General features: G+C 41.9%; 1 protein-coding gene across 6 annotated transcripts in view; it reads left to right on the top strand.

Moving 5' to 3' along the window:
* The window catches only part of LOC148020783 (DUF3754 family protein, putative (DUF3754)), a 127,179-nt gene that overhangs the window by 41,084 nt on the left and 73,693 nt on the right, over positions 1–12,402 (top strand). For 5 of the 6 annotated variants that reach the window (XR_015694632.1, XM_087698594.1, XM_087698596.1 and 2 more), the window contains exons 4-5: positions 1,709–1,844; positions 2,332–2,663. Coding sequence is in view for 5 of the 6 variants with exons in the window: in XM_087698594.1 (XP_087554720.1) it covers positions 1,709–1,844; positions 2,332–2,663 (468 nt within the window). In the remaining variant the exon portion in view is untranslated. The remainder of the gene's footprint in view (positions 1–1,708; positions 1,845–2,331; positions 2,664–12,402) is intronic. The other variant, XM_087698595.1, reaches the window with a different exon arrangement.

Raw genomic sequence — 12,402 nt, 5'->3', positions numbered from 1 at the left:
TTCGTTCCACCGAGAGATAGTGGTAGTGGTACGGTCTCTTTGTCAGTCCGCTCCTTTGAGAGATAGTGGTTGTTCAACTCCTTTCACTCCTTTGGCTTCGCAGTTTGCTATATTGAGAGTCAGAGGCTATGGCCCACTTGTGGCTCCATAGGGGCTACCTATTTCCTCACTGCCCTCGTATTGCTCCATGGACTCCGACTCCAATGTGGGCATTAAGGAGATTTTGTGTGATACCCCTCCCTCCAATCCCTCCTCTGCTTAGGTTCGAGAGGCCATCTCAGGGAGTTGTCTAGCCTTTGTTCCATTGGAGCTTGAGATACCTTCTTTGGCATTGTTCCATTGGAGCTTGAGATACCTTATTAAGGAGATTTTGTGTGATACCCCTCCCTCCAATCCCTCCTCTGCTTAGGTTCGAGAGGCCATCTCAGGGAGTTGTCTAGCCTTTGTTCCATTGGAGCTTGAGATACCTTCTTTGGCATTGTTGGTGGCATTTCCTTCATCACTTTGGAGGTTGTGATCCATGAGTTTCTTGATTCCCTATCTCTCAAAGGGGGATTTTGAGGGGGACCATCTTTCTTCTCCTTTTGAGGGGAACCCCATTCCTTTAGCTTTAGAGGGGGTCCCTACACATTGTGCGGTTCTTCACACAATCTTTACCTTCTTGGGGTGCTTGACATCTCCATGCCATCTCACCCATTGATTCCTAGTGTTACCTAGGATCTACAGGTTCTTTCTAGCTTGGGGCTTTGGATGTTTCAGCCATGACTTGGTGGCTATGCCTTTGTATTCCTTCCAACATGAAGTTACAGAGCTTGTGGTTCTTCCCCAAGTTTGAGTTTTAGGTACTATCAGCTCATCATGTCTACTGTTCTTCACTATAGGTTACCTTACAGGTGGAATACTAGGATTATAGGGTGGATCTTCTTCTCTCTCTCACTCCTCTTTTCGCTCCTTTTTGGGCCTGAGAGGGAGTGCTGAGAAACCCATTCATTAACTGCATTTCCTTTCGTTAATTCATTCTACTTTTGCACTTATGTATCGATCTGTGGCAATCTTGCTGCACAACGCTTGATGGAAGATTCTAGAGGGAAATTCTAGCTATGTAATTCGTTAATTTCCTCACCATGCTCTTTCCCAGCTATGTAATTTGATGCTGGAAATTCTAGAGGGAAATCTTGAGCCCTTATAATGGGTACAATAGAACTCCTTTATTACAATGCATCTTGCTTATTAGTATTCTAGTTCGTCTTCTTGTCTCCACCCGTCTTCTCATCCTTGCCCTACAACCCCACCCTCCAGTTGTGATATTCCTTGGTATCAGTATGACTACGTTGCAGTGGGCCCCTTATAGATCTCCAGTTTCTTTCCTTCTTTTTGGCTTTTGCATGATGGTTAGTTTCATATTGCTCTCCCACTATCCCTGCTTTTTTTCATTTCATTTTGCTGAGTGGGTATTTACCTTGGTGACTATTGTCACTGAGGTGCTTTTAATGCAACTTTCTCTTCTTGTAAATAATTGAAGTTTTGTGGTAGACTTTGCTTAGTTCACTGGAAGAATAGTAATTTTTTGGTTTTTGTTAATATGCACTATGACTATTATCCTCATATGTATCAAAATTTCAAGCTCTTTTCAGGTTTAATTACTAAAGTATAAGATGGAGTAGCTATAAAATTTTGACTTTTTCTTTTTTTTTCAAACGGTGGGCAGACGAGGTTACTCAGCTGAGCGGCAGGAAGGTTTCTTGTTTGGAGCCAAGCTAGATTATATACAGTCTAGAATTTTGCGCAAGGCTTTCAGCTGGTTTTCAAAGCCCCTTTTTCGCAGTGGGACTTGGATCAATCAGGTGAAGTTGATGCAACCATCAATGCAAAAGGAGGGCATTTGCACTTCTATTGTTTCTATGGACTCTTTTTTCTGATTTAGGCTGCAGTATGAAACAGTGTTCTGTTTTCTGTGGAAAATTGTTATGGGACTTGTCTTACATATCATCACCTAACTTTTTCCTGATAAGCTATACACGTGCAAATTTTACACAATTTTGGGTGATTTTTATAGCCACTTCTCTTTCTGTGTGACTTGGATTGGGAATGTGAAATTGCATGTTGATTATTTGTCTTTGTAATCTAGATTTGATTGTTGGAAATGAAAGATTTATATTCTGTTGTCTCACTGTTTTCTGTCATGCCTGGTGAGAGGCTCATTGCCTTTTGGTTTGGATAGTAATCAATTCTGATAGTGATTTCTATGGAAACTTTTTAACAATTAACTAGACAGGCTTCTAATGCTTGCCATTCTGTGAATGTGCTCTGTTGTTTACGTACATGTTTCAGCAGTGGAAGTATACTGCAGAAAAGAATGGATCAAATAGTTGGGCTGAGGGGATTAAGGAATGGTTGAAAGAGCCTTTGAAGCCTGATATGGATGATGACCTCTCGGGTGTCATGGCAGAGGCTTTTTATGAGCAGGAAAAAGAAGGTGATTTGCCTATCTGGATTGTAGCACAGCAAGCTGTGCCTCGCTATGAGGCTTTCCTCTCATCCGTTGGTTCTCGTGGTTTGCTGTTAAGAAGAATCCTTGTTTGGATGCGTATTTTGCCACCAAAACCTGCCAACTTGCCTGCTAACTTTGATCAGGGATCATCAACTTCAGAACCGCATTTAAGGTCTGGTTTGCCTAGATTGAAATGTGTAAACATTGTCAGAATGTACCTACCAAGCATATGTTGCAGTTATTTCTCAAGATTTTGGTTTCACTTTCATGTAAGGACTGTAGAAGGGTCAAATAATTTGTTTTTGTAGAACATTCATAGCATTGATGGAGTTGTTACTAAAGAAGATTAACCTCAGAAAAACATTGAAGTTTAAGCCTGCGAGAGAGTACTATATCTGCTATCAAAGTAGGTGGATATTGACAATCTGTCTCTTCTCTTTCTTGTTTTTTTTGTTTGGGAAAGTAAGGTGTGGCTGATTATTTTCCTCATAAGGAAACAAAGTACAATTCTCAGCAGACTAGCTGGAGCTAAAAGAATGAATCATATGAGTATGAGGCCACTTAGGGTGTTCTACAGGGAATGGGGGAGAAAAACCAAGATGGAGGGTGTAACATCACCTGGAAAACTGTAAAGAAATGGTATGGCAAACGCAGAAACACAAAAGTGTGTGATGACATGGAGAGAGACAATCTGTAAAATGCTGAATGCTGATGAACGAATAATGAGTATGAAGATCATACAATGAATGGGCTTTGACCCTCTTGTCTCTCTAGGGCTGGGGCAGAGGTGGCTCAATAAATGGGTGTCAGAGCATGTTGTACTTGAATGGACACCTAAACAGCAGCAGCAGTGTTGAATAATCTTCAAATGGTGTGGCAACAGCAGGTGACCAGCACTGTGGCCTGATCAGGCAGAAAACGCAGCTGTCCCAGCTCTGAGATGTCCACCAGTAGCAAAACGCAAGACTGTAGCTGAAGGCCGTGGCTGCAGAAGGTCTTGGCAGATGCTGGCCCCTGGGCAGCAACCAAATGCAGGGAAGCTGGACTGATTAGAAATGAGGTTACTAGGGCTGTGGGAGCATGCAGCAAAGCAGCTAGTAGAACCAGCAAATGTTGTGAAGAGTGCAGAGACACTGGTTGCCAGGCAGCAGAACTATCCGACAGTTGAGAGAAGTCCCAAACTAGCAGAGTGGTAGCTGTAGACTGAAAATGCAGCAGTAGGGTGGATGGAAATCAGGCCGCCCAACTGTGTAGGGGTTGTGATCAGCAAGGGTAGCAGCTGAATAGGCCTTACGAATTGGGGATGTCCTTTAGAAGGGGTGTGGGCAGCGGTGGGCAATGAGAGAGCTGAAGGTGTGGCTGGCTGGACTGATGGAATGAAGATGCACAAATGCAAGACTCCTATTTATAGAGGATTTGGGGTTCATTTGTCCTATTGTAAAAACTAAAGCCATTTATTTTTGGTGATTTTGCATTAAATGCGTTTTGGGGCTACTTTAATGAGATTAAATCAGGGATTAATGCACCATAATTATGATTGAGTGCAAACCCTAATATTAGTGGCTCAACAAGAATCATCTTGTAGGGTGAAAAAAACAAGCTATGGTAGCCTTAGGAGCCAACAACTCTTGATATTTGCAATGTGATGGATGGAATATCTTAATGATATTGAGATTCCATTTGATGCTAATTTTCTTGTATGAACACAAAGAACAGAAAAGAGAACAAGAAGAACACAAGAATTCAAAGAGAATAGATTCGTGAAATGGAATCCATATATCAAGCAGGGCTCAAGAACAGTAAAATGGCATGAGCAATGAGTTGCCAACAGTGTGTATCAATCTCCCTCTCTCCACTTGGAAGCAATCATGCTGATGAAATCATATGATGGTGATTGAATGAAAATGGGAGAGGAGAAACCTATATATAGGCTGAAACAATGCCCTAAGAAAATACCAATTGGCTAACATAATTTGGCATCCAAAATATAGATCGGCCAGCCATGAAATCTCTAGCATGAAAAATGGAATACATACTAATGCATGGACTCTTAACACCCAAGAGATATACACTGCTAATGCCCTCTCAAAGATCATGGATGATTAATACAATAAAATTAACAATGATAATGACTCATCATAGTACATACAACAATGACCATTATATAGGGCCATGGATACCCAAGTAGCAGGTGATCAAGCCACCACCAAGGTGCCTTGGAAGGACACTAATATCGATGCTGATCATACCAATCCTTCACTACAAAAAGTAGAAATAGCCAGATCTCGATGCTCGTCATGGATGTTGTGCAGAAGCATTTGTGACCATGGATTCCATGCATTTGGTGAGACTGCCAAAGTAGCCCCTTATATGAGCTCATACTAGGAGCAAAGACCACTCTCTCTCACAAAAACAACTCGTCATGAATTTGGAAGTTAATCCAGCTCCAATATTTCAAAACCTACCAAACTTGGACAATGCATATGGAAGTTGGAATGTGGATCCATTGCACCTTGTATATAGATGAGGCTAAGATGCCCCACCACTACCACCCTCTCACACTCTCTCTTCTACACTAGAGAGTCATGAGGGATGCTGTCATGAGGACATGTATTTTTAAAACCTCACTTAACATGCAGATTAATTTTAATCACATGATTAAGTAATTGGAGGTGCAATTGGGGTTAAAGTAAATTTACGAGCCCGGGACCTGAAGAAATCACAGGATGTTAAAGGCAAAAACTGCTATAAGTTATGCCGCACAGGTACTTGGTGGTATCTAGTGCCAATTCTTGGCCTAGGTCATCCATTTGGCCATAAGTATCAGTTGTTTGGTGACACTAAAGAAGTGGTGTTTAATGGTACCTAACGCCAATCTAATGGTCAAAGATGGTGTAGAGACACTCGGGAATGGAAGTTGTCTAGCCAATTTAATTATTGGTCAGCTAGATTATTTTTTAGGGCACCGAAATAATTATTGGATTAATTTTCAGTATTTAAAGACCAAAAATTAATATTTAATTATGAAAAATGTTGGAACAACCATTTGGGAAGGTTGCCACTTGTAAAAAATGCCCATGCAAGACTGAAAAACGTCTTTAGATATTGGAGAGATGCATTTTTACAAATTCAGCCTGCAAGAGAGAGAGAGAGAGGAGGGTGCTGGTTTGACTTGCAGCCCATTGGAGGACCTTGAGGTTGCCAAGGGCAGGAGAAGACCAATCAACAGCAGGAGATAGCATCTACAGGCTGTTGAGACAAGGCAGTAGCAATAAATGACTGATTTTCTTTAGTTTTGTGCATCTACAAGCTGTTGTGGTAGGGCAGTAATTGCATTTGACTGATTTTTAGTCATTCTTTGCGACAAAACTCTGAATTCTCTCTCTCTACAGCTTTCCATCTCATCTCCTAGCCATTTCACAGCCTTGCTCCGAAGATCTCAGCATTTGGACCCTTGGAGACTGAGAAATTTCAGATTTCTCTGTTGTAAACGTGCTAGAAATTGGAAGCTCCAAGACTTGGATTCAATAGGGCTGAAGCTGTTTTTAGCCTATTCAAGTGGAGGGATCAGCAAAGAATTGAATTTGGGGCATTTTCCATCTTCATCAAAGCGGGTGAAGGCCAATCGATTGCGCAAATCAAGGGGCAAATTAGATTAAAGACTTGCTTGTGATTTTGAACAGCAAAGGGGAGTTGGAATACCGAAAGGGATTGGGAGAATCCCATTGTAAATCAACTTCTTCTTCAATAAAGCTAAAGAAATACTGAAAGGGGAGCTAATTTTGGGGCCAATCTGGTGTGCATTGTCCAAGATCAACAGGTAAATTTGTATTTTCAGATTTGCACTAATTGTTTGCTGCTGTAATTATGTTGTAATTAGGGATTTATCACCTATCCATGGAAGAAAGGCTGGTTACATGGTTCCGTTGCCGGGACACCACTCAATCCCTTGATTTGGTGGGCCCGAGGCACCTGATTGCAAGACAAAGCTTTGTGCTAGTGCTGATTTTTACTCTCAACTGAGAAATTACAGCAATATGTCTTCATATAGTGAGATGGACTCAAGCAGTGATGATGCCTCTCAATATGAACGTTCACATGGGAATGAAGGAAATGCAATGCTTGACCTTAGACAAGGCTGAGACCATGCACAATAAGCTGAAAATGTTGCTGTTGGGCAAGATGCACGGTCTTCAGGGCATAAGGAGATTGATAACCATCAAAGTGAAGAGAAATTTGATGACTAGTTCAAGAATCGGATGAGGACAGCAGAAAATCTCTTTGCTGAATTGGCAAAGGATCCTCAGTTACTCGATTTTTGAATGCTCCAAACAAGGACAGCAAAGGCAAGAAGAAGAAGATGTCTTCTACACCTTGAGGACAGCAAGATGCATCGAAGATAATGCCAAACCCTTCATTTGAAGCTCCCAAAGATGCTAATGAAATAAAATAGTTGGTACCTACGGGGCAAGGAATGCAAATGCAAGGCCATCACGGAAGTGCCAATCCAATGGATTTTGGACAGCCAGGCGTGCATGCTATGATGGGGCAGCCAAGATATTTTGGTGGAAGCACGAATTTTCATGCTATGGTTGAATAAGGACCGCATACGGGAATGTATGGCACAAATCCCTATGGTATGCAACAACCAATGCATGGAGTGCAAGGCCCAATGTATTCGGGTATGGCTGAAAATATGCAAAACCCTATGTATGGCAGCATTGGCTTGATGCCTGGGGCACAAAGTAGTATGTTTGGTACTGCATTTGCACCCCTGAATGCTTATGGGGCTCAAGGAATGAATGTTGGTCATGCAAATGCTCCGTTTGGTATTGGTTTTGATGTAAATTCAGCAAACGCACCCTTTTTGCAGCAACGAGTGTATGACAACTTGAGATCCGAAGGGGCAGCAAAAGACTATGATGAGAGTGGAAAAGGAGTGAAGTTTGAGTCCTTTAGCGGTGTACAAGATAGGTTGAAAGCTTTGACTTTCATTCACCAGTTAGATGCAGCCTATTCAGGGGGGAACTTCACGGAGTCCTCAAAGATTTGAAAGGCAGCCACTTTCTTGAAAGGGAATGCATTACAGTGGTGGTCCACTCTTTTGATGCAAGGTAGAGCACCGTCAACGTGGGTACAATTCAAGCAAATGTTTGCATCGAATTGGTTGACAAGTAGCTTTGAGGTGGACATCATGACAGCTTGTAATAAGCTGGATGCTAAGGAATGTAAGAATTTTGAGCAATATAATAAGAAGTTTTGGGATACATTGCTGCCTATTACTTCTTATCGCCTTGTACCCTTTCATGAGCAAGTGGAAAAATATGTTTGTGGTCTGCCCAAAGGAATCAGGGATTTTTGCATTAAATCCTCTGTGTCTAGCATGTCTCAGCTTATAGAGACCACTGCTACAATCGATGCTTTGTTGCGTGGGAAGGATTCAGGCTTCCTAGAGAGTGGGGAGAAGCCGAATAAAAAGTTGTTTAAGTGTGAGAAAAGGAGTAGATCTGAATATCAGCCTGAAAAGAGGCCAAAACAACAAAGAAAGGGCTCGAAAATATTGACACAACGTAGGGAATTGATGGCTGCAAATAAATATTTTATTTGTGAATAGGAGGGTCACATTGCAAGGATTGTCCCAATAGGCAGCAAGCTGGAAAATCAAAAAATCAGGGAGATTCTAAAGGAAAGAAGCCCAAACCATCATTGGGATTGGTGCCCGATGTTGTTAGTGACCAGCCCAAGGATGATGCTATTGAGTTGTGCAGAGCATGGGGTAAAATTGGGGATTAGCATTCATTGATTTTCTTTGATAATGGTGCATGAGCCAACTTCATCTCTGTTGACATGGCCGCCCGTCTAGGCATAAGAGAGGATGAGGTGGGACCCATGGGGGAAGTTGGAATGGCATGTAAAGGCCATGCAGAGCCCGTCACACCGCTCATTGGAAAACTTCGATTGCATACACAAGGATATGTGGACAGTGAAGAGTTCTTCATTGCTCCACTTGAGGGTTCTGATGTATTGCTTGGTATTCCATGGTGTCACCATATGCATGGAGTGATTAATTCTCGTGCAAAAAAGACCACTATTTAGCATAAAGGAAAGGTACTTACACTTGATGTAAAGTTGAAAGGTGAATCTGTCCCTATTGTATCTGCAGCTGTCATTTTCAAAGTAATGTAAAATCATCTTTCAGCGTACTTGTTTTTACTAAGGATAAAGATGATAGTGAGAATGTTGGGAACATGTCTAAGTTAGAGAAGGATCGTATGTCATGTCTGAAAATGTATGCTGATTGCTTCTCTCAATCATTTCTAGGGTAGCTACTGCCTGAAAGGCCAGAAGATCATGGCATAGATCTTATCCTTGGAAGTAGCCCACCTAATAAGCCACCCTACAGAGTTATTGCCACCAACTGGAGGAGATTATGAATCAGGTAAATGAGCATTTAGAAAAAGGGTTGATTCAGCCCAACTCATCTCCTTTTTGTTCTCTAGTGCTTTTGGTACGGGAAAATGATGATTCATGGTATATGTGCATTGATTATTGTGCTCTGAACAAGATCACAATAAATAATCGCTTTCCAATTCCTCGAATCGATGATGTTATGGATAGATTGCAAGAAGGAGGCATATTTAGCCATATAGATTTGAAAAGTGGGTATCATCAGATACGCATTAGACCGAAGATGTGCCTAAGACCACTTTCAGAACATCTTTTGAATTGCATGAGTTTCTTGTTATGCCTTTTGGACTTACAAATGCTCATGCCACTTTTAATCGGATGATGGATCGTGTCTTCAAGCCAGATAGAGGATTAGTGGGTACTTTCTTTGATGACATGATTGTCTATTGAAAGAACGAGGCAGAGTACAGAAAACACTTGGACATTGTGTTCAATGAACTGCGTGAGCATAGAATGGTTATCAATGACAAGAAAAGTGAATTCTTCTTGCATGAAATCCACTTTTTGGTGCATATTGTATCAGCTGATGGAATTCACATGGACCCTGCAAAGGTTTGAGCCAATACAATCATGGCCACCTTTGAGGACTATGCATGAGATCCGCAGCTTCTTGGATTTATGTTCTTACTACAGGAAGTATGTACGCGGGTTTGCTGAAATTGCATCTCCATTGCATGCCTTGTAGAAGAAGGATGTGCCATTTAGATGGACAACAGTGGAAAATTCAGCATTTGAAAAGTTGAAGGGAAAGATGACTTCAAATCCTATGCTTGTGTTGCCCGATCTAAGGAAGTCATTCATAGTTTAATGTGATGCATGTGGTAACAGGATTGGGGTTGTTCTTATGTAGGATGGCTGAGTTGTGGCTTATGAGAGCCGAATTCTCCACGGTGCAGAAAAGAATTTGCAGGTCTATGAGAAAGAGCTCTTGGCTGTAATTTATGCATTGTCTATGTGGAAACATTATTTGTTGAGGGACTGATTTTACAGTGCAGATTGACCATCAAACTTTGAGGTACTTTCTGACGCAGACAAAGTTGTCAGAGAAGCATATGAGATGGGCAAATTTTCTCTCTATGTTTCATTTTTAGATTGTACATATTGATGGTAAAAAGAATGTTGTGGCTGATGCACTATCACGTAAGCCACAAATTTCAGCCGTCAGTATGGTTTATCACACTGAGTCGGATGCCATGAAAGAGCAACATGTTGCTGATTCAGACTTTGCTAATATTTATGATCAGCTTTGCAATGGCCAAAGGCATGAACACTTTGTACTAAGAGATGGATTTCTGATGATGCATGGACGACTAGGTGTCACAAAGCAGTTAAGGCCTAGAGTTATCTGTGAAAGTCATGTTTCTCCATATGCAGGATATAGAGGTATTGATGCCACGGTCAAGGTAGTGGAGCATTTCTTTTATTGGCCAGCTTTGAGGCATGATGTAGAACAGTTTGTTAAGACATGCATCGTATGCCAGAAGGTAAAGCATGATAGGCAAAAGATGCCAGTATTATTGCAACCCTCGCCTATTCTAGATAGGCCTTGGTAGAGCATTGCAATGGACTTTATTTTTGAGCTTCCTAAGACACCTACAGAGAATGATGGGATATGGACTATCATTTGCAGGTTTAGCAAACAAGCCCATTTCATTCCGGTAAGGAGGAAAATAAAGGCTGATCATATGGCACGATTGTTTTTGCAGCACATCTTTAAGTATCATGGTATGCCAGAGTCGATCATTAGTGATCGAGACCCTCGGATGACTGGTTCATTTTGGAAGGGCTTGTTTTAGAATATGGATACCACGTTGAAATTCTCATCTTCTTTCCATCCGTAGAGACAGATGGTCAGTTTAAGGAAGTAAATTCCACAGTGTTAGATCTTTTGAGGTGCTATGTTTCAGACCACAAGACACAGTGGAAGCAGTATTTGCCCTTGGTTGAGTTTGCTTACAACAACATAGTGCATAGTTCTACGAGCAAAGCTCCATTTGAGGTGGTTGAGGGTGGCAAGAAGGTATCACGTATTCTGCAAACTAAGGATAAGATCTTTGAGGTTGATCGTTATGTGGAAAACTTGGATGTAGCCTATGCAAAGATAAAATATGCATCTCCTTGTTATACTTCTCCTTCTCCTTCCATTGTGCCATTAGTGCCTTGCAATCCTTTCCGAGATGATCCAACTTGCGACAATGATAACACTCTGCTTTCTTCTTCTTTTGCTTGTGAACCCCTCCTTGGAGATGTAAAGACAACTTGCTAGCTGCCATATTGAGATGGTAGCCCCCTTGTAAATGCAAAGAAACCTCATGCTCAAGTAGCATAGAGGTCATATGCTTGAAACTAGCAAGCGTTGCTGATATCTAAGCTCGTAAGACATTGGCTGTACCATTAAACTTGGAAGGAAGCTTTTTAGAGAACAATCCCCACAAGATGTGCTTTTGAACTGCATTTGTGGAAGGTGATCTTGTATTTGTGTCACTTGAAGAAGGAATGATTGATTGAATTGTATCAGTCACCTTGAACTTGATAGTTTGAAGGTGATTGTAAAGGGTTACAACTTGCATGGTTGATAGAGCCTCATACATAGCTATAACTTCTTGCATGCTTCTGAAGACGTTTTGCAAGAGGTTTCCTTTGGAAGAACTTCTTTAGAGATGGATAAAAAAAGACTTGAGTATACATGGGTTTCATTTGTCTCCCAAGTAATATTTGCTTCCTTAGAGTTTTCTTTGTGCCAATCATTTGGAACAGGAGAGGGCATTCGGGGGCAAGATGGCTTCTGAAATGATATACCAAGGTTTGAACCCAAGAAATGCTGATGGAATATTCCAGCCCATTCCCTGCCTTGTTTCCGCCCATTCTGCCCTGTTCTGTGGCCATTCCCTGTTTGGAACGGCCACTCTAGCAAGACAATAAAAAAAGAAGGTAAAAACACCCCATTTCCTACCGTTGTGTGTCTCCTGCCTGCCGTCTGCGTGTGCCATGTTCTCTCCCGCCTGTCGTTCGCCCCCGTCACCCGCGATCTCCTTGTCCACATACCACTCCATTGCCAACGCTGCCCTTGGCGTGTTGCAGGTCAACCATCACCTGTAGGCTGCCCACCTCTCTCTCTCTCTCTCTTTCTCTCTCTCTCTCTTATTGTTTGGATTGAGGACTCTCTATCTCTGTCTCTGTCTCTGTCTCTCTCTCTCTCTCTCTCATGCGCACTTCAAATGAGTCTTTGCCCCGGATTTAGGGGTGATTTAGTAGGGATTTACCCCAATTTAAAGCATCAATGATTGAGGCTGCAATCTCCCCCAAATTTGGGGCATTTTGGATGAGTTGTTGGCAGTTGCCCCAAAATTTGGGGCTTTCTCACTAAGGATTGGGGCCCATTGCAATGTCCCCAAATTTGGGGCAATGGGATCCTAGGATCTGAAAGAGCCCCCAATTTTGGG

Source organism: Lygodium microphyllum, chromosome 18, assembly GCF_053477565.2.
Source record: "Lygodium microphyllum isolate KBCC chromosome 18, Lygodium_microphyllum_v1.1.10, whole genome shotgun sequence".
Lineage (NCBI taxonomy): Eukaryota > Viridiplantae > Streptophyta > Polypodiopsida > Schizaeales > Lygodiaceae > Lygodium > Lygodium microphyllum.
This window is presented reverse-complemented; position numbering and strand designations above follow the sequence as displayed.